The sequence below is a fragment of the Phasianus colchicus genome, chromosome 2 (assembly GCF_987193195.1).
Source record: "Phasianus colchicus chromosome 2, bPhaCol1.hap1.1, whole genome shotgun sequence".
NCBI lineage: Eukaryota > Metazoa > Chordata > Aves > Galliformes > Phasianidae > Phasianus > Phasianus colchicus.
The window spans coordinates 81,242,271-81,259,808 of NC_143437.1; the positions used below are offsets into that span (position 1 = coordinate 81,242,271).

Here is a 17,538-nt window from a genome sequence, read left to right on the forward strand (position 1 = left end):
GACCCTTGGTATGTGTGAATGAGTGAGGCCAACATCATGCATCCTGCCTCCCTGCCTACAGGATGGGTTACAGAAACACAAAGTGCAATTCATTACAGCACAGCCCAGGAAAAGCAAACAGACATCAGTGGCAAGGACAAGCTCCTCTGGTGCTGCCCTTCCCACCCTGCCAAGCCCACCAAGACCACAGGACATGCAAGGTTCCAAGCTCATTTTGTCTTTGCATAAAAACCAAACCTTGTGCCTTGTAACAAATCCCCATCAGTCAGCTGGAGTGAGGATGGCACAATGTCTATGTCTGATCTGTCCTTGCTATTTACAGCAGGATATTTAGCCTTTCTGCACACGGTTTTCTTTAGAAACAAATGGAACTGCTTGCTTACAGCTATGATTTCATGTAATGTTAAAAGTCTTCTAAAATAAGAAATATTCCACAAGTATGTTATGAAGCCTTGCAGATGAAACAACTCATACCTGAGGATCAACCAGTCTTCAAACCTGCATACAAGCCAGGCTTGACGTTGCAGCAAATATGGACATCATTAACCTCCAGTGAACGGAGAAACCCTTCACCCTAAAGAAGTTACCAGTAGCCAAAGATCACCTTGTGGGTGAAATAGAGAGCAATTGTTATAAAAGATCTGGAAAACAATGCACTTCCAACTTCAGTTTTCCTTCAGAGGTAACTTTCTCTCTTAGAGTACAGCTGCGCACTATTAAATTGCTAAAGAAAGCAGCCTCCCCTCCTTTTCCTTCTGGGTCAGTGGGATCACCCTCTGATTTACACCAGTGTGTGTAAGAACAGGAAAATACCAATAGGGCTTACTTCCTGACCTGTAAAAAACAGAGCTGAATTTTCAGACACAAGTACATAAAAAATGAGAAAAATACAAACAATGTACTAAACAAAGCACACAACATTCTGGACCAGCAGCTCAGCTAGCTTCAACAGAGAAGCATGGCAATCAATCAGGGTTTCTTTGGATTCTCATATTCAGAATTTGAGCACCAAATCTTGAGCCCAAGTTACACCACAGAAAGTGTAACTGTATACTAAAATCATGTCTTACATGAAATAACTGAGAAAACAAAGCTGAAAATAGGCCACAGATATGAAGGGCAGTTACACTGCTTTTCTGAGTCATCCTCACATGAACACTGACCTACTGACCATCTGCCTAAAGCTGTTCCGTGCAGGCCAGTAGTTGGTGGTGGGGAGACACATCTGATGCGTGACGATTCCCCAACAAATCTGCAAGCTCTGCCATACTCCTGCTGCATGACAGGATCTCTGTCAACAGAACAGATTTATTCCGACTCCTCTCTCTGGGCAGAAAAGGAACCACTCATGCAGAGCTAATAGAGAACAGTCCAGAATGTAATTTCAAAATGATAGCTATATTTAACTCCCACATAACTTGTTCCCAAGCCTGTTTGCCTAGTCAGTTCTGAGGACGCTAAGAAGTGAGAACGAAATGAAGTGTTTGAATAACAGTACACTGTCAGATTATTTTAACCAAAAATGACAAACCAAAGACTGCTGCTAAATCAGACAAGGATTCAGCTTGTATTGTTTCTCGATGTGACAAACCAACAGCCCAAAGTTTATCTTGTTCAGATGCGTGTCCTATTACTATCAGTTGCAGGAGCAGTGCTGATGAGAAGCCACAATCCTGCTTCCTTAGGCTGCAGCATGGCCATTCACAGCCTCAGCTCCAGCACAGGTCTGTAACAGCCCTTGCCTTGCCCGGCCTAAGCAGGCAGTCTCACTCCAGCTGCCTTCACCAGTGCTGCAGCAAACCCTGCAGTACCTCTGTACCTTACTTGTTGTGAACTGTGGCCCTATGAATTGCTGGAGCTCTACTGCAAGTAAATGCAAGCTCAGAGACAACTTCTAGTTTGTTAAGTGATAACCAAGGTCTTCAGCAAGTTTCAAGACAAGCTTTATTTAATTTTTGAAGAAAACAAGAAAAAAAAAACACCCACAATACACTGCTTACGTTCAATCTCCTCCTACATCAGTTTTACTATTCATGTGGTGCATGCTTTTATAGCCCAGAGTTTCCACTTGGCTAACAGCACACTAAACCATTAAGCAGTAGCCATTGCACAGCAATAAACACCAGTGCTAAAGTCAACAGAGCAGTCTCCAGCTCAAATCCTCTTGTGCTAAAATAGATTGAGCATGGTAACATTTCTTACTTATTTCAAAAGAGCAAAACTCAGTCCTTTCCAAGATGCTTTACAACACATTTTGACCATCTGCATCTTCTGAACAAGCAAATTCCTGTGTTTTCATGGCTCCATCCAACATCATTTTTATCCTGAAGCGGTTCAGGTGAGCACAGCTGGTCTTGCCATGTACTCCAGCATGATATGTATTCCTCTCTACAAACACCTCACAAAGGTGTTTTAACAAAAGTACTGCCAAGCTCCTCTTCAGAAATCTCTGCCGAAATTGGTGTTTGGGAAGTTACTTTCTCCGAGTACATTTTCCCTGGCAAATACTTGCCAGTCTGAGGAAAAGCTTTTAGTTTCTCTGCTTTCACAAATCTCAGCAGGTTAATGATGGCAGCCGGTGTAACTCCAGGGATGCGGCTGACTGCACCGATCTGCATACAGAAGCAGAAATGAGTTAGCCTAAAACAAACCTAGACTCTAAAGCTAGTGAAAACTGATACCAAAACCTATGAGTATTCCTTTCCTCGCACCTCCTCACCCCTTCATGCCCCTTGGGAATACACAGGAGGGATTTTGCTGCTATTCAACCCCACTGTGGCCCAATATCTTACCGTCTGGGGACGGCTGGAGTTCAGTTTCTCCCGCACCTCTGCTGACAAGGATGCATCAATAGCAAAGTAGTCTATGTCCTCTGGAAGTCGCAGGGCTTCATCTCGACGCACTTCTTCTATTTCCTGCTGTTGATTGACTACGCACCACTCATAAGCAGCTGTGGTAGAGGGTCAGGGAAATGAGACAGACAGATGTGTTCACATGAAAAAAATCACTTGCAGAAAACTCCTGGAAGCAGAATGGACAACTCCACCAAGATGATCAAAACATCTTGAAGCCGGAGGCTTCCAGTCTCACAGATTAAGAAGCCTAACTCATAGTTAGAAGAAATCATACTCTTTGATTTGGTACAGGAATTAAGATACGCAGATGCTTTTTGCTCTTATTCCAGGAAAGAATGGCCTGTCTGATAGAGCAGTGAAGAAGAACCAGGACCAAATACAAATAATTGATCTCACTCCACAAAGTGAAACTCAGGTGCTCAAATGTAACTGTGGCCTATGACAATACACGCACACTCTGGTAACAGACCAACAAAACAAAATGAAACGCACAAGAATGAATGTGCTGGCTCTCCCCTTACTGAACAAACTTTAGCAGATCATAACTCTTATACTCTACCTTCTATTTTCAGTCTCTCTGACAGCTCCCTCCATTCAGCAAGCTTTCTCAGGGGCTCTGGGATAGCCCTTGCCAGAATCTCCATGTTGGCCTCTGGATATCGAAGGACGTCAAAGGCACTGTGGAGAACATGAGTAAGATTTTACAGTACAGGAAAGACAGTTATTCGCATCAGACAGCATTACAGCTATTCCCAGCTCAACCTTTTAAAGGTGAGGATTGTACAGTATAGACCAGAACAACTACAAAGCCAGGCTCACCTCCCTGCTATTTCTCTCAACACACGTAATAGCAGTTCAGCTCTTGATGAGGGGGCTTTATTGAGCTTCCAGCAAAGCAGCAACCCACTACAGAACTGTTACCATTTGGTGACATGCTCAATACAGACAGCAAGCAATGACTGGGCCAGAATACAATCTTTAGGAGGCTAAATCAGTGCTAGCAGATGTGGCGCAGTAAAAACCCCAATGTACTGTTACTTCTACAAGCAAAGATCAGGTATGAGGATGATGACAAAAGATGGAATCTTGGAATACTGACCACTTCAGTAAAGATGTACATGTGCAAAGCCACCAGCCAGATGAGCAAGCACAGTCAGACAAGAAAGCTTTGGTTGTACCCTTACCTGAGAGGTGATCTTCGATTGCTACTGATGGGAACTTCTGGTACCAAGTGGGACCATTTGGATACACTGAACTGAAGGGATTTTAGTGTTGCAATTCCATCTTCTAAAGCAGCCCTCATCTGAATGGCTTGCTCGTATCGCTGCTGTGACACACATCCAGCTTCCTCAAAGCCTGCAGAGACAGACAATGGCGCATGAGACCGAGATTCTGCAACCAGGCAGGGCTGCAAATGGCAAGAGTCACCACAAGGATATACCTCTGTGGGTCAGCCTGGCATCGGCATTGTCAGGCCGGAGGGACATGCGAAACTCCACACGGCTGGTGAACATCCGGTATGGCTCAGTTGTGCCCAGAGTAGTAAGGTCATCTATCAGGACACCCACGTACCCTTCAGTGCGACTGACAATGAAAGGGGGCTTGCCTTGGACCCGTAGGCAAGCATTGATCCCAGCAATTATGCCCTGGGCAGAGAGAAAACAAAACAAAAAGCATGGTTTTAGCTTTTTTTATTTCAGCCTTCAAGGCTGAAATATCTGCACATCTGCACTGAGCTTGCCAGAGTTCAAAAAGCATCTGGACAATGCTCTCAGTCATATGGACTGATTTTTGGGTGGTCCTGTGTGGAGCCAGGAGCTGGACTCAATGATCCTTGTGGGTCCCTTCCATCTTGAGATTTTCTGTGATTCTAAGTACAGCTGCACCTTGGGAATGCAACAGTCCAGGCTGGTAATCTAGGCAGTTTCTTCTATGCAATATTACCATGGTCTGAAGAACTCGCCCCCTGCTGACACGCCTAGTGATAAGAAACATGTTCCAACGTATCTGCAACTGTACCCACTGCACAGCTTCCATGCTGTAGTATGTGTCAGAGCTTACAATTGCTTTTGTTACTGCAATGTTGGTAACTGCAATTGCAGATATCTGCGCAAGTCTGATGAGCAACAGAATTAAGAACATCTCACTAGCACAAGACAGGCCTACTTCAATGCCCATCAAGTACAAACATCAAGGTAACAACCCTTTCTCAGCACAGAGTATACGCCATCAGATTCACCCACCTGAGCTGCAGCTTCCTCATAGCCTGTGGTGCCATTTATCTGGCCTGCAAAGAAGAGCCGCTGAACGAGACGAGACTCGAGAGAAGCAGTCAGCTGACGGGGGTCTAAGAAGTCATACTGCACTCCATAGCCTATGACAAACAAAAAGACAGACCTTATGGGAGGGAAATGAAAGGTCCTAACTTATCAGCAAAGGCAATCAGTGGGACAAAATGACTTAGGTTATCGACTTTTATTTACAATATAGAAACAACCAAGGAGAAATTTCTGCATTCAAGAAATAATTTTATTTCATATTTACTTTGGTTTGCTAGACTCCAAAGAAAATCTTTCTTTTTTTTCTTTGTTAAATGATAACAATGTGAAAAATAGATTTGAAATTATTTACCCCCTTACCTGGCTGTAAGATCTTGGCTTTCTCCAAGCCCGGGATAGATCTGATCACCTGCTCCTGGAGCTCAGGTGGCAGTGTCATTGACAGGCCTTGGGGGTAAATGACATCGGACTCCAAGCCTTCAGGCTCCAGCCAGACCTGATGTTCACGGTTTGGGAAGCGCAGCACCTTTGACTCAAAAGAGGGGCAGTATCTGCAACAGGAAACAGCCATAAGCATCATCTAAGGTAGATTAAAGGTAGTTTTCCAGAAGCAAAACAAGGGAGATGCACAGCTTCAGAGACTCATACCATTAAGAGCTTCATATGGTGCCACATCCTTACCGGGGGCCCTTTGTTGTTTCTCTCACGTGGTCGTTCAGGTGGAGGTTATCAAGGACAATCTGCTGAGCTTTCAGGTTAGTGTGAGTCAGGTAGCATGACAGCTGGTCTTCTGGCTGAAGAAGATCAAAACTCACTGTAAATTAATCCAGTCACAATACCTTGCACTCTCACCAAATTATTCTGTTTTGAGGATCTTCAAGGGCTTTTTCATGACAGCTTGCTCTCAGTTCCTGTAGAGCTGGGTTGTGCTGTCTTACCCACTGTACAGAAAAGAAGTAATCAGAGAACCTCAGTAAAATCCAAAAACAGACCAAGAAAAGAACAGAACTTGAGAGTGTCAGGGATCTGCATTCTACGCAATGAAATGCGTTCCTCATCATAGGATGGGCATTCCTATAAAAGTAACAGACTCTATCACATTAGCAGGAGGAATTCAAAGCTCTGAAGTTTGAAGAGTTTGGTGAAGACTGAAGAAACCTCTCAACATCCTGCAACTGACATAGCAAATTCAAATTCTGGAAAGAAAAACACTATGTAGAATACTTTACTATTATTTTCTGGAAAAGAGTTGACAGATTTATGTTCTAAACAGTAATAAATGTTACACTTCAGTTCCTTAAAACCTTTCCAACAAATACGTAGGATTTAAAATGATATTACCACCTCTCTGCTTCCCATTTACAAAAGGTTATTGCAATTCCTATAAGCTCTGGATCAAGCCCTGGACAACCTGATTTAGGTATGCATGTCCCTGTTTGTTGCAAGAGAGCTGGACTAGATGACCTTAAAAGGCCCCTCACAACTCTAAGGATTCTACTACTTTACAACTGCCTGAAAGGAGGTCGTAGCGACATGCAAGTTGGCCTCTTGTCCTTGGTAGCAGTCATAGGATGAGAGGTAATGGCCTCAGGTTGTGCCAGAGAGGTTCAGGTTGATTATGATGAAAAAATTCTTCTCTGACAGAGTAGTCAGGTGCTGAAACAGGCTATTCAAGGAGGTGGTGGAGTCACCATTCCCAGAAGCTTTCAGGGAAAGGGCAGACGTGGCACTTTAGGACATGGATTAGTGGGCACGGTGGTGATGGGATGATGGTTGGATTAGATGATCTTAGAGGTCCTTTCCAACCTTAATGATTCTACGATTCCCAGCCACACAAGTCCCTTACATCAACTCGCTGGCTACTCTAGCTTGCCACTCCCAGAACCACTTCCCACCTCCCCAATCCATTGCCCAGCTACCCTTGCACCTGCTACGTGCTATCCCACCTTGATCCACACAGCCTTGCTGAGGAAGCTGAAGGGAACAGGAGGGTTGTCAGGTACACGTTCCTCCAGACCACTGAAGTTGATGGTGTCTTTGGCCAGGCGGGGCGGTGTCCCAGTCTTCAGCCTGCCCACAGTAAATCCCAGTTTCTCCAGAGTCTGGGCAAGCCCCACAGCCGGCTGGTCTCCCAGGCGCCCAGCAGGATGCGTCTCCAGCCCCATGAGGATCACACCCCTCAGAAATGTCCCAGTGGTCAGGATGACACTCCCAGCACACACCGTGCTACCATCCCCTGAAACAGCATGTTCAGAGATGCACATAGTTTACTGTCATTGAAGCCCCGGTACTCTAGTGGTTCTGTTCAAAACTGAATTGCTGCTGTCTACTCAGGGCTTACACATCTCTTATTATTTGGCATTTCAATAGCAGCAATGTTAACAGCAATAACTATCACAAGCAGAATGTACAGTTTCTCCTTTTTTTCCTTATTCCCCTAAGCATTTTACCCAAACAAAGAAGTTCCACTCCCAAGTAATATTCCTGACCAGGTCCTTATTTTGGAATTCCTGTTTAAAAGATCAGCAAGAGGTAACAAGGCACAAGACTGCACTGTAACAGGACACTGATGTCCAGAAATGTTATCTGCAGCATACTCTGTTTGCCAAATAAGATCTCAAACACAGCATGGAATTCAGAATCACAAGTCTGAGGAAGATTAAGCTCATGCAACCTCTGAACACCCAATCAATCCAGAGATGTTTTCCATTGTGCTACAGATGTTAACACAGTTTAATTTGTAGTCAGCCTGAAGTGCCTCTGTTGGCTCAACCAGCTTTCTCACAGATGAATCAGACACATTTAACCTGCAGCTACTCTTAACATACAGTGCCCGAGGGTGCTCACCGTGGTACCCACACATACCCAGAACAACGCCGGTGACTTGGCACTTCCCAGGGCGGTTTGCTTCTGGCTCTGTCAGGAGAAGGTCTTCCACAGAGGCTTCACGGACTGTCAGCAGGGGTGTGCTCAGGATTTCCTTCTGTCAAGAAAGGAGTTACCACAAAAATCTGGCAAGTTCTGAGACATCTGGGCAGTCCCAAACCACACCAATTTCCAACACATCCAACTTCTTCTCTTGTTTTAAAACCACATTTTAGAACCGGTCATCACTCTTGGCTTTCTTTTAAGCCCATCCTGCTGCTGTTATTACCCTACTGCAACACACAGATTGGTAGCTGGTGTACCCCCAAAATCGAACCCCCACATTAGCACTTTAATTTCTAAGCGGCCCTGGGGCAGCACACACTTTTGCCACCATCCCGTGCAGCGCTGCTCCACTGCTGCACACCTCAGTGCTTCTGCAGACCTCATCCTGCTCTGCACAAAGCCACATCACCGCTGGCTGCATCTCTTTTTCAAACGAGGGCTGCTCTGAAAGTAATGCCTCTTAGCTCATTATGCTGGCTCACTACGTCAGAGGCAGATGGTGGTGGTATGGTAGAGGAGGCTGAACCTTCCACCAATAATCCATTCCATGCCGCTGCTGCGTGACAGATGGCAGCAGAGGGGCAGTCTGACAACACAGCGCCTGACACGGAAGCGCGTGTGAAGGAAAGGTGCGTCACTGAATTGCTCCACGTCAATAAAACGGCACCCACTGGCATTCATCGACATCTGCTTGCACTTAAGCAGACCGAGGGGGGGATGTGGGCACAGCGGCGCGGGTGGTGCGTTTCAGCCACAGTGGGTCACTCTTATTCACTGCTAGCAAATACACAAAGCTAGCGGCGTCTTGTAGCTGAGAACCTGCTCCATCAAACAGCGTTACGGCGCTCTCCGTATCTCCTACGGTTTCCACGGCAGGAGACAGGAGGCGCTGGTTGCGGAGCGCGGCACAGGCCGCACACCCACCTGCACGCCGTCCCGGTACCGCCGCCGGTCGATCTGCGCGCGCAGCCCCCACACGGCCGGACCCTTGCTGCGGTTCAGCACTTTGTAGTGCACCCCGGCCACGTCGCAGATCCGCCCGCACAGCCCGTCCAGGGCGTCCACCTCCCGCATCAGGTGCCCCTTCCCGATGCCGCCGAAGGAGGGGTTGCACGACATCTCTCCTGCGCCGAGCACACGGGGACACCCTCAGCACCGCCGCGACGAGCGGCCGCGCCGCGCCCGGCCCCGCGCCCCCCGGCGGTACCGATGGTGCCGATCTTGTGCGTGAGCAGCAGCGTGCGGGCCCCGCCGCGAGCGGCCGCCGCCGCCGCCTCCGTCCCGGCATGGCCGCCGCCGATCACCACCACCTCGTAGCGCGGGGCCGCGCTCCCCGCGCGGCGCCTCCCGGACCGCGGGGCCGCGGGCGGCGCCAGGCGGCGCCAACCGCTGCGCGCCAACATGGCGGCGGCGGGCGGCCGGAACGGGAAGCGGGTGGCGGGCGGCGGTGTGGCGGGCGGGAGGCGGCGCCGCGTGGCGGCGGGGCGCCCCCTAGCGGCGGCTCGTCACGTTCTCCGGCGGGAGTTTTGGTTCCCCGAGAGCTGCGGCGCTGCCTGGAAGAGGAACTCCTCTTCCCAACAGACTGCGCTCGCTTCCGCGTGGGTGCGGGAGGCCCATGGAGGAGACGGCGGCGGGCAGAGGGCAGCGGAGGCAGAGAGCGGCCCGGCCTCGCTCCTCACGGGGCAGAGGCACCGCCGCCCGACGCGGCTCGACCGCGCGGGAAACCTCGGCCGACGAGCATCCGGCGGACGAGGCTTCCCGCGCGGTCGCGCGGCGCCGGACGGCGCAGGGCGGAGAGCCCCCGCTGCTCCGGACGCTCTCGGCGCGGAGCGGGGCGGCGGGCGGGCCGCGGCTGCGGGAGGTGCTATCGCAGCTCAGCCTGGGCCGGCAGGACGTGTCGGAGGCGTCGGGGCTGGTGAACCGCGTCGTGACGCACCTGATCCAGGCCGTCCGAGGGAGGGACGGCAGCTTCAGCTCCATCGAGAGGCTGGGAGCCGGCAGCTACTACGAGCACGTCAAGGTGCGTGCGGGGCTGGGCGCACACGGGCCCAGGCCGGCGGCCGGCGGCCGGGCAGCCTGGAGAAGGGGAGCTACGGGAAAGAACGGGACAGAGCCTATAGCAGAGGCTGGTAGCACAAGGGAAGCTGGTTTAATTAAACCTTACCTTTCAAGAGGGTAGGATTTGGGTTGAATATAAGGAAAAAAGCCTGTCACGGGGAGGGCAGTGAGGCACGGGCCCAGGCTGCCCAGGGTTGTGATGAACATCCTGTCCCTGGAGACTTCCAAGGCCAGGCCCTGGGCAACCTGCTCTAGCTGTCGGTGTCCCTGTTCGTTGCAGGGCAGTTGGACTAGATGACCTTTCAGGGTCCTTTCCAACTGCAAGGAGTCCGTGATTCCATGACTGCTCGCTGGACAGGGGACTGGTTGTGACACTGTGCCCAGGTGGTGGTGGTCAATGGCTGCTTGACCTCCAGCAGCTTGGAGCTGTGACCACTGGAGAAGCAGTGTCAGTAAACTGCTCTTCTGCACTTGAATGCACATCAGTCTGGTAATACAAATCCATCAGAAACAAGGTAATGTTTCACTCCAGCTGTGGGAAATACACACAGGCAGTTGTGGATAAAGCTTCAGATTTAGCTGAAAAGCTTAAAGGCATTACAACCCAAGTTGATGCTTGTGTGCTTGTCCTTTGCAGATATCTGAACCCAATGAGTTTGATATCATGCTTGTAATGCCTGTCACAAGACTGCAGCTAGATGAGTGTGACGACACTGGAGCCTATTATTATTTAACATTCAAAAGAAATCCAAAAGAGAAGTATATGAATAGGTTTCTAGACGAAGATGGAAAATTATCAGCCTTTAAAATGCTTGAAGGACTAAGACGAATTATTAAAGAGGAAGTAAAACACATTAAAAGTAAGTACTGCACAGTCAGGTTTCACTCAGGAACACTAATAATGCACCTGCATTCCACATATGCAATATGGATCTTTCCTCTCAGTTATCTCTTCATGGCAGCATAACTGGAAGTGAAACCCTATCTGCCCCTGCTATCTTGAGCACTTACTCTAAAAATCACCACAAATACACCAGAGCAGCCTAAGGAGTTACATTACTTGAGTCAGATGATCCATTATCTAATGCTACTTCTTAGCTATCCATAAAATGTATCGCCTCTTAGGGTGCTCTTTTTCTCGTAAGCCTTCGACCAAGTTGTGGACAAATCCCTAATCTGAGAGCATTTTCCACAGTCATTTGACATTCTCTAGTCATTCCTGTTCATTAGAAAGCATTACCGTGCCTACAGAAGACATCTCAAATAGGCTCAAAATATTAAAAATAAATCATGCAAATGCTTCAGATCAAGAAGAACTTTTCTTATTTTGTAGGGGGCGGCTTCAGCTGACCTCCTTACTGTTTCATTAAAAAAAAAAGAACACACTATATTCATTTCACAAATCCTACAGGATAAAATGCTTGAGGATTCTGACCATTTACAAATTCCTATTCAGTAAATATTTTAATAACTTCCAAAAAATGTTTCTTCTGTTATGAAAAAAGATTACTTTCTTTTTCGTTGCTAGATGTGGATGTAACTGTGAAAAGGAAAAAGCCTGGAAGCCCTGCAATAACTCTACAGATCAATAAGCCTCCAGCAGAAATATCAGTGGACATCATCTTGGCTTTGGAAGTTCAGCAGAGCTGGCCTCCCAGCACACAGGACGGCCTCAACATAGAATGCTGGCTAGGAAGAAAAGTCAGGAGAGACTTCAGATATAAACCAATTTACTTAGTGGCCAAGCAAAACAAAAAAGAAAAGCTTCTAAGAGGTACTTCAAATACAGATAATAAGTTTAAGTTAAGAATTACTTTCTCTGCAACTTGATAAACGCCATAAAAAGGGTATCCAAATTCTGTTCTGTATTCTGCCTTCAAGGTACAGATCTCTGTTTTATCCTGGGTACATCCAGGTCATCGTTGAAAGCCCTCTTTAAAACACCAGCCTGGCGACAATGTTTATCCTGTGCTGAAATCTAAAGCTGATAACTGCACTACAGACAGTACAGTAACCAGCCCTAACAGCATTATTTTAAATGTTCCATCAGACAGATGAATATCTTTCCTGTAGTAGTGCTGTACTTAACAACAACATCCACTCCTTTGTAAAGAAAAAAATTAAAGGAGGTGTGTAAAAATACACAGAACATCCCTGAAAATAGCACTTACTATACATAAGTTTTACACTTAATGTATAGCAGGAAGTAAACTATTTAAGATAGATTATTTCCTCATTGAACTTTGTTATGGCTGCAAGACGACTGTTTGTTTTTTTTCCCCAGAGTACTCTCACCATGCCTGCATTAGTCTGTAGAAACGTCCCAGCTTGGCACTGTATGAGAAGAACTGGTAGTTTCAGCAAAAACAGTTCTGGCAACTGGGTGTATTTTTTAGTTAGCACGCTTATCTTACCAATGCCAGGTACACCACCACCACTGCTCTACTGGGCTCTCTGTCCCAGTGAAAATTAATTGCAAACAGTAATCAAACCAAAAAAGGCAGCGACAGAGTCTAATTTATGTAAGAAAGAAAAAAATGATTGTTGATGTTTTAAAAACAGGGGGCTGAGCTGCATTTATCACTGTTTTCAAGCATTCCCAGAAGAATAAAAAGAAATGCTTTACAAGAGTTAGCTGAGATAATCTCAGTCACTTGCACAGAGAAATTTAAACTGATCTTCAAGATTCGTCTACTCAAAACCAGAATGGTTAAGCAGTAAGGCTTAATAACACAGAGCAGGAATTGAACGGCAGTAGAGTTCTATAGGTACCACAATTATTCCCCAAATCACATTCAACAAATTCAGGAAAGTTAAGAATTAAGCTTAATTTTAAAAACTGAACCCAAACATCCTTGAGAATATAAAGAAAGCATCCAGATAGGCCTACATAGTTATCTGTAACTATAATATTCCAATCTTGTTTGTATGGAGTGGTTGAGGAATTAAGGAACTGACTAACTTCAGTTAATGGATGAATTAAGAGGTTTTTTTTTTTTTTTCTAGTTAGAGACACCAATATTTACTGCTGTGTAACTATTTAAGTCTTGTACTCACCCCTTTAGGAAACACCTGGCGAATCTCTTTCTCACATATCGAGAAGGCCATGCTGAACAACCATGGCAGCATAAAGACATGTTGTGAATCCGATGGAGTGAAGTGTTGTAGGTTAGTATCTCATATGAATAGTTTGCCTTAAGCTAGTTTGTCCAGCACTGTTTCAGTTTAACATTTAAGAATTTGGTCAGTAATTATTTAGAATAGGAAGTGAGAATATTGAGAATATGGCTTTTAATCACTAATTCTTGCATCATTGTTCCAGAGTAGTACAAGCTTGCACGTGCCCACTGAACACATCTGATGTACATTTGCTAAAAAAGTAACAAATTACTTTGCAGATTTATGCTCCAGATTTGCCTGCCAAACAAGCAGATGCACCTTGCCAAATCATCTTTCCCCAAATTAGTCATCTTCAGAAATACTAGCTCCACAGTCTGTTGACTCAGCTTCATAAGCAAATTACACTTTGTGGCAAGGCAATTTATTAAATGATGGTGAGAAAAGAACTGAATGGGATCAGGATCAATAAATGTGATTTTTCACTCTAATAAAGATTGGTTCCACATTTCTTCGAAGAGTAAAAACAAAACTTTATCAGGTACAGAACCTACTTTATGGCAAAAGCACTTTTTGGTTTACAGAATCAGGAAAGCCACAAGGGTATTAATGCATAATTCTTAATCTTTGCTTAATGAGTAGTATGAGCTACGCTGTGTCCTTGCCTAGCCATATACTGAACTATACCTCTTCACCTCACAGAAAGGCACTGGTAGTGCCTTCAGTGTAAATCCAAGCCCAAAGTGTAGCTTCAATCTTAAGCAGTACTCCAAGTTCACGTTATACTGGTAGCACCTGCAGGAGGAGACCATAATCATGCAAGCACAGTGCTGATCAACACTTTGTATTCCTGTGCCACCATGGCCATCAGGGGAAGTGGTTCATGCACCAAAACTATTTCTCACAGTAGAAATCTTTCACTAGGCTAGTCTGCCTTCATGTACAATACTTTAGGAATATCCACCTTTTCTCTGTGCTTATTTTCAGATTTCATTCAAAACCTTACTGAAAGTGTTCTATTACAGTAAGAATATTTTAATTGCTTTACTTATAATGTGTATTTAAATATCTAAAATGCATGTTTAGAACTGACTATTAAAGGTATGCAATTATCTCTTATTTAACAGGAAAGATTGTCTCAAACTTCTGAAGTATCTTCTAGAGCGACTTAAAATGAAACATCCAAAAGAATTGGAAAAATTTTGTTCATATCATGTCAAAACTGCCTTTTTCCATTCATGCGTTGCTTGGCCAAGTGACACAGACTGGCAGCATGAAAACCTGGAACACTGTTTTCAGAAATATCTGGAATATTTTCTGCGTTGTCTGCAAGATTCTCAGCTGCCACACTTTTTTATTCCCCGATACAACTTGCTCAGCCTGGATGATAAAGCAAGCAATGACTTCCTTTCAAGACAAATAAACTATCAGTTGAACAATGGATTCCCAGTATTTCACCAGGTGTAGTAAAAAAAGTATTTACAATAACTATCTGAAAGCAAGTAAAGTAGATTTGCATATTTTAAAACATAAGTTTAGCATTTTTATATTTTTTCTTAGTAGCTTGATACTATGGAGAAACAAAACAAAACCAAGAACACTAACAGAAAATTGCGTCTTTCAGTTGTATTGCTTAGTCATATTCCTTAAAAGAATCAGGACATTTGAATTAATATTTGATAGGAACAGTTAAAAAAAAAAAAAAAAAAAAAGAGAAAAGTTCTGACATAGAATGATGGTTAAAACAGAAGAGATGGCACCTGCCAACATAACAATTCAGCAAGAGAACCAGGAGTGAGAACTCAGCCTTCGTGATGTAGCCTAGGGACACAGACATCCCTGAAGCATGGCTGAATACCTCATAGCAGTGCCATCCTGAAGATATGATTGGTACACACATATTCAATGTATATGCTTGTGTACACCTGTGTATATATGCCTATGTGTATATAGATGTTCATGCTACATAAATGTATATATACAATATGTATATCCTACAAGAAATTGAGCTGCTCAAGTGTGTGCAGGAAAGGGCAATGAAGCTGGTGAAATAACTGGAAATCAAAATGTGAAGATCCTGTTGGTCTCTACAGCTACCTGAAAGGTAGCTGCAGTGAGGAAAACAGCCTTTTCTAAGCTGGGGGACCAGTTCAGTGCTTCCATAAATGATCTGGATACAGGACTCAAATGCCTGCTAGGCATACTGAATTAGGAGGAGCTGTTGACTTCCTTGGAGCAGAGACACCATACAGAAATTTTGGCAAATTAGAGAGCTGAGCAATCATGAACTGCATGAAATTCAACAACAGCAAGTGCAGGATTCTGCACATGTGGTGGGGTAAAGACTGGGGAACAGCAGGCTGAAAAGCAGATCCAAAGAAAGGGATCCAGGCGGGGGGGAGGAGGGGAGGGAATTGGCTGATAGGAAGTTGAATCTGTCAGCAGTGTCCTTGCAGCCAAAAGAGGCAACTGGTGCATCAGGTCTGGCATTGCCAGCCAGGAGAGGGAAGGGATGGCCTCATTGTGTGTTGGCGTGGCCTCACCTTGAGCACTGCGTGCAATCTGGGGCACCGTAACATAAAGACAGAACTATTAGAGAACATCCAAAGAAAGGCTTCAGAGACGCTGAAATGTCTGGAGAGCAAGGTGTACCAGGAGCAGCTGAGGTCCCTGGTGTTTGCTCAACCCAGAGCAGAGGAGCTGAGAGGAGGCCTGATGGCAGCTGCAGCTCCTCACAGGGAGCAGAAGGGCAGCACTGAGCTCTGCTCTCTGTGACAGTGACAGGGCCCGAGGGAATGGCATTGAGCTGTGTCAGGGGAGGGGTAGCTGGGGGTCAGGGACAGGGTCTGCACCAGAAGTGGTCAGGCCCTGGAACAGCATAGAAAAATCCAGGTCAAGAATACCTTCCCTGTGAACAGGCTCCCAAGGGAAGGCCTTTTCAACCTGGATTATTTTATGTTCTGGGCCATACTTAGGACAAACTATGGTATGTAAGTATAATGTTTTATGTCTGCTTGCTGTTATAGTCTTAGTAAGTTTGCAATCAAGAAGTATTTTCATTGTCATAATAATTATTGTTAAGATTGAGATTAATAATCCCCAAATGATTTCTGCTGCTATGTACTGATTATCCTACCTCATATTGCCTTTATATTAGTTGCTGCTATTAATGGGTATCTTTAGTGTTTGGTACATATATACACAAATTCATTTCCTGTAATAACTGTAACAGCTTTTATACATACATATTTGCCATACCAATCATAGGGTTCTTGGTAGTAGTGATTTGTGTTCTTTTGCAATAAACAGGAATTTTTAGTGAACAACCATTGTATGTCCTTGTGTACCACAGAATCCTTCAAACTCACTGTTGCAATCACTATATACTTACTGGCCAGGTAGTCCCCAAAGCTCTCCTTTTATGGATTGTGACAACATTTGTCTTTCCTGTATAAATGCAGCCATCACCTTCAAACTATCTTCAAATCATACTATGAATACTATTGCAATAATCAACTGCGCAGACATGAATTTCATGACTTCAAATTAGGGGAGGGAAAAAAAAAAAAAAAGAAAAGCCATATTAACTTCCTGAATTAACTGATCTTTCCCACATCTTCAGAATTGCTTTGGAAAAAAGCCTTTTCATCGCAATTGGCAAGAGAAGTGAAAATTAACCAGCATACAAAAGTTACTGTACCAATGAACATCTGTATGGAAAGAAATGCACCTTTTCAATCCATTATCAAAGAGGATATTCTTCCTGTTAAAAGGCTATCAAAAACCAAAATGCAGCTTGACTGACATTCCCAGAATTGGAGAGTTCAGCGTATTTTTTCTTATGTTGAATGCATGTTAGGAAAGGACTGTAGCACTTCCCTGATACTAACTTTGTGAGGATGATAAATACACAGAATTTTAGAACTGCTTTGTTTTATTATTTTTATAATTATTTTATAAAGCAGGGTAAAAATATGGACTTTTATTTTTTTTTTTTTTCGAAGGCAAAATACCTACCATAGAATCATAGAACTGCTCAGGATGGAAAAGACCTTGATCATCAAGTCCAACCACAATCTAACCATATTAACCTAACTCTAACCACCCTTTGCTAAATCATGTCCCTGAGCACCACATCCAAACTGTTTTTAAACACATCCAGGGATGGTGACTCAACCACCTCCCTGGGGAGCCTATTCCAGTAACTAACAACACTTTCTGTAAAGTTTTTCCTGATAGCCAACCTAAACTCACCGTGGCACAAATTAAGACCATTTCCCCTCGTCCTGTCACCTGTC

At 45.0% G+C, this 17,538-nt stretch overlaps 2 protein-coding genes across 3 annotated transcripts; one reads left to right on the forward strand and one right to left on the reverse strand.

Annotated features, from left to right (window-relative positions):
- Positions 1–1,921: 1,921 nt before the first annotated feature.
- Positions 1,922–9,471, reverse strand: MTO1 (mitochondrial tRNA translation optimization 1). 2 transcript variants are annotated; one of them, XM_031610955.2, is made up of 12 exons: positions 9,273–9,471; positions 8,990–9,189; positions 8,000–8,117; positions 7,081–7,370; positions 5,816–5,928; positions 5,495–5,685; positions 5,099–5,229; positions 4,297–4,501; positions 4,040–4,211; positions 3,415–3,533; positions 2,829–2,950; positions 1,922–2,612 (listed from the first exon to the last, which is right to left on the reverse strand). In XM_031610955.2, exons 1-12 carry the CDS (start codon positions 9,466–9,468, stop codon positions 2,400–2,402), a joined length of 2,070 nt encoding a protein of 689 aa, XP_031466815.2. In that variant the 5' UTR covers positions 9,469–9,471; the 3' UTR covers positions 1,922–2,399. The 2 variants fall into 2 exon arrangements, with proteins under 2 accessions (XP_031466815.2, XP_031466814.2); XM_031610954.2 differs by having other exon boundaries at positions 2,793–2,950.
- Positions 9,472–9,562: 91 nt separating this feature from the next.
- On the forward strand, positions 9,563–16,577 carry CGAS (cyclic GMP-AMP synthase). The gene is made up of 5 exons (XM_031611073.2): positions 9,563–10,085; positions 10,761–10,983; positions 11,652–11,897; positions 13,189–13,291; positions 14,368–16,577. Exons 1-5 carry the CDS (start codon positions 9,681–9,683, stop codon positions 14,705–14,707), a joined length of 1,317 nt encoding a protein of 438 aa, XP_031466933.2. The 5' UTR covers positions 9,563–9,680; the 3' UTR covers positions 14,708–16,577.
- The last annotated feature ends 961 nt before the right edge of the window (positions 16,578–17,538 follow it).

Bases quoted from the DNA above. Each gene is read 5' to 3' on its own strand.
- MTO1 (XM_031610954.2), bottom strand. From the start codon at position 9,468: ATGTTGGCGCGCAGCGGTTGGCGCCGCCTGGCGCCGCCCGCGGCCCCG. The intron at 3,534-4,039 runs GTAAGGGTACAA...TGTTCTCCACAG, and splicing joins AATCGAAGATCACCTCTCAG to TGCCTTTGACGTCCTTCGAT. The intron at 2,951-3,414 runs GTAGAGTATAAG...CCTCTACCACAG, and splicing joins AGAGAGACTGAAAATAGAAG to CTGCTTATGAGTGGTGCGTA.
- CGAS (XM_031611073.2), top strand. From the start codon at position 9,681: ATGGAGGAGACGGCGGCGGGCAGAGGGCAGCGGAGGCAGAGAGCGGCC. The intron at 10,086-10,760 runs GTGCGTGCGGGG...TGTCCTTTGCAG, and splicing joins GCTACTACGAGCACGTCAAG to ATATCTGAACCCAATGAGTT. The intron at 10,984-11,651 runs GTAAGTACTGCA...TTTCGTTGCTAG, and splicing joins GGAAGTAAAACACATTAAAA to ATGTGGATGTAACTGTGAAA.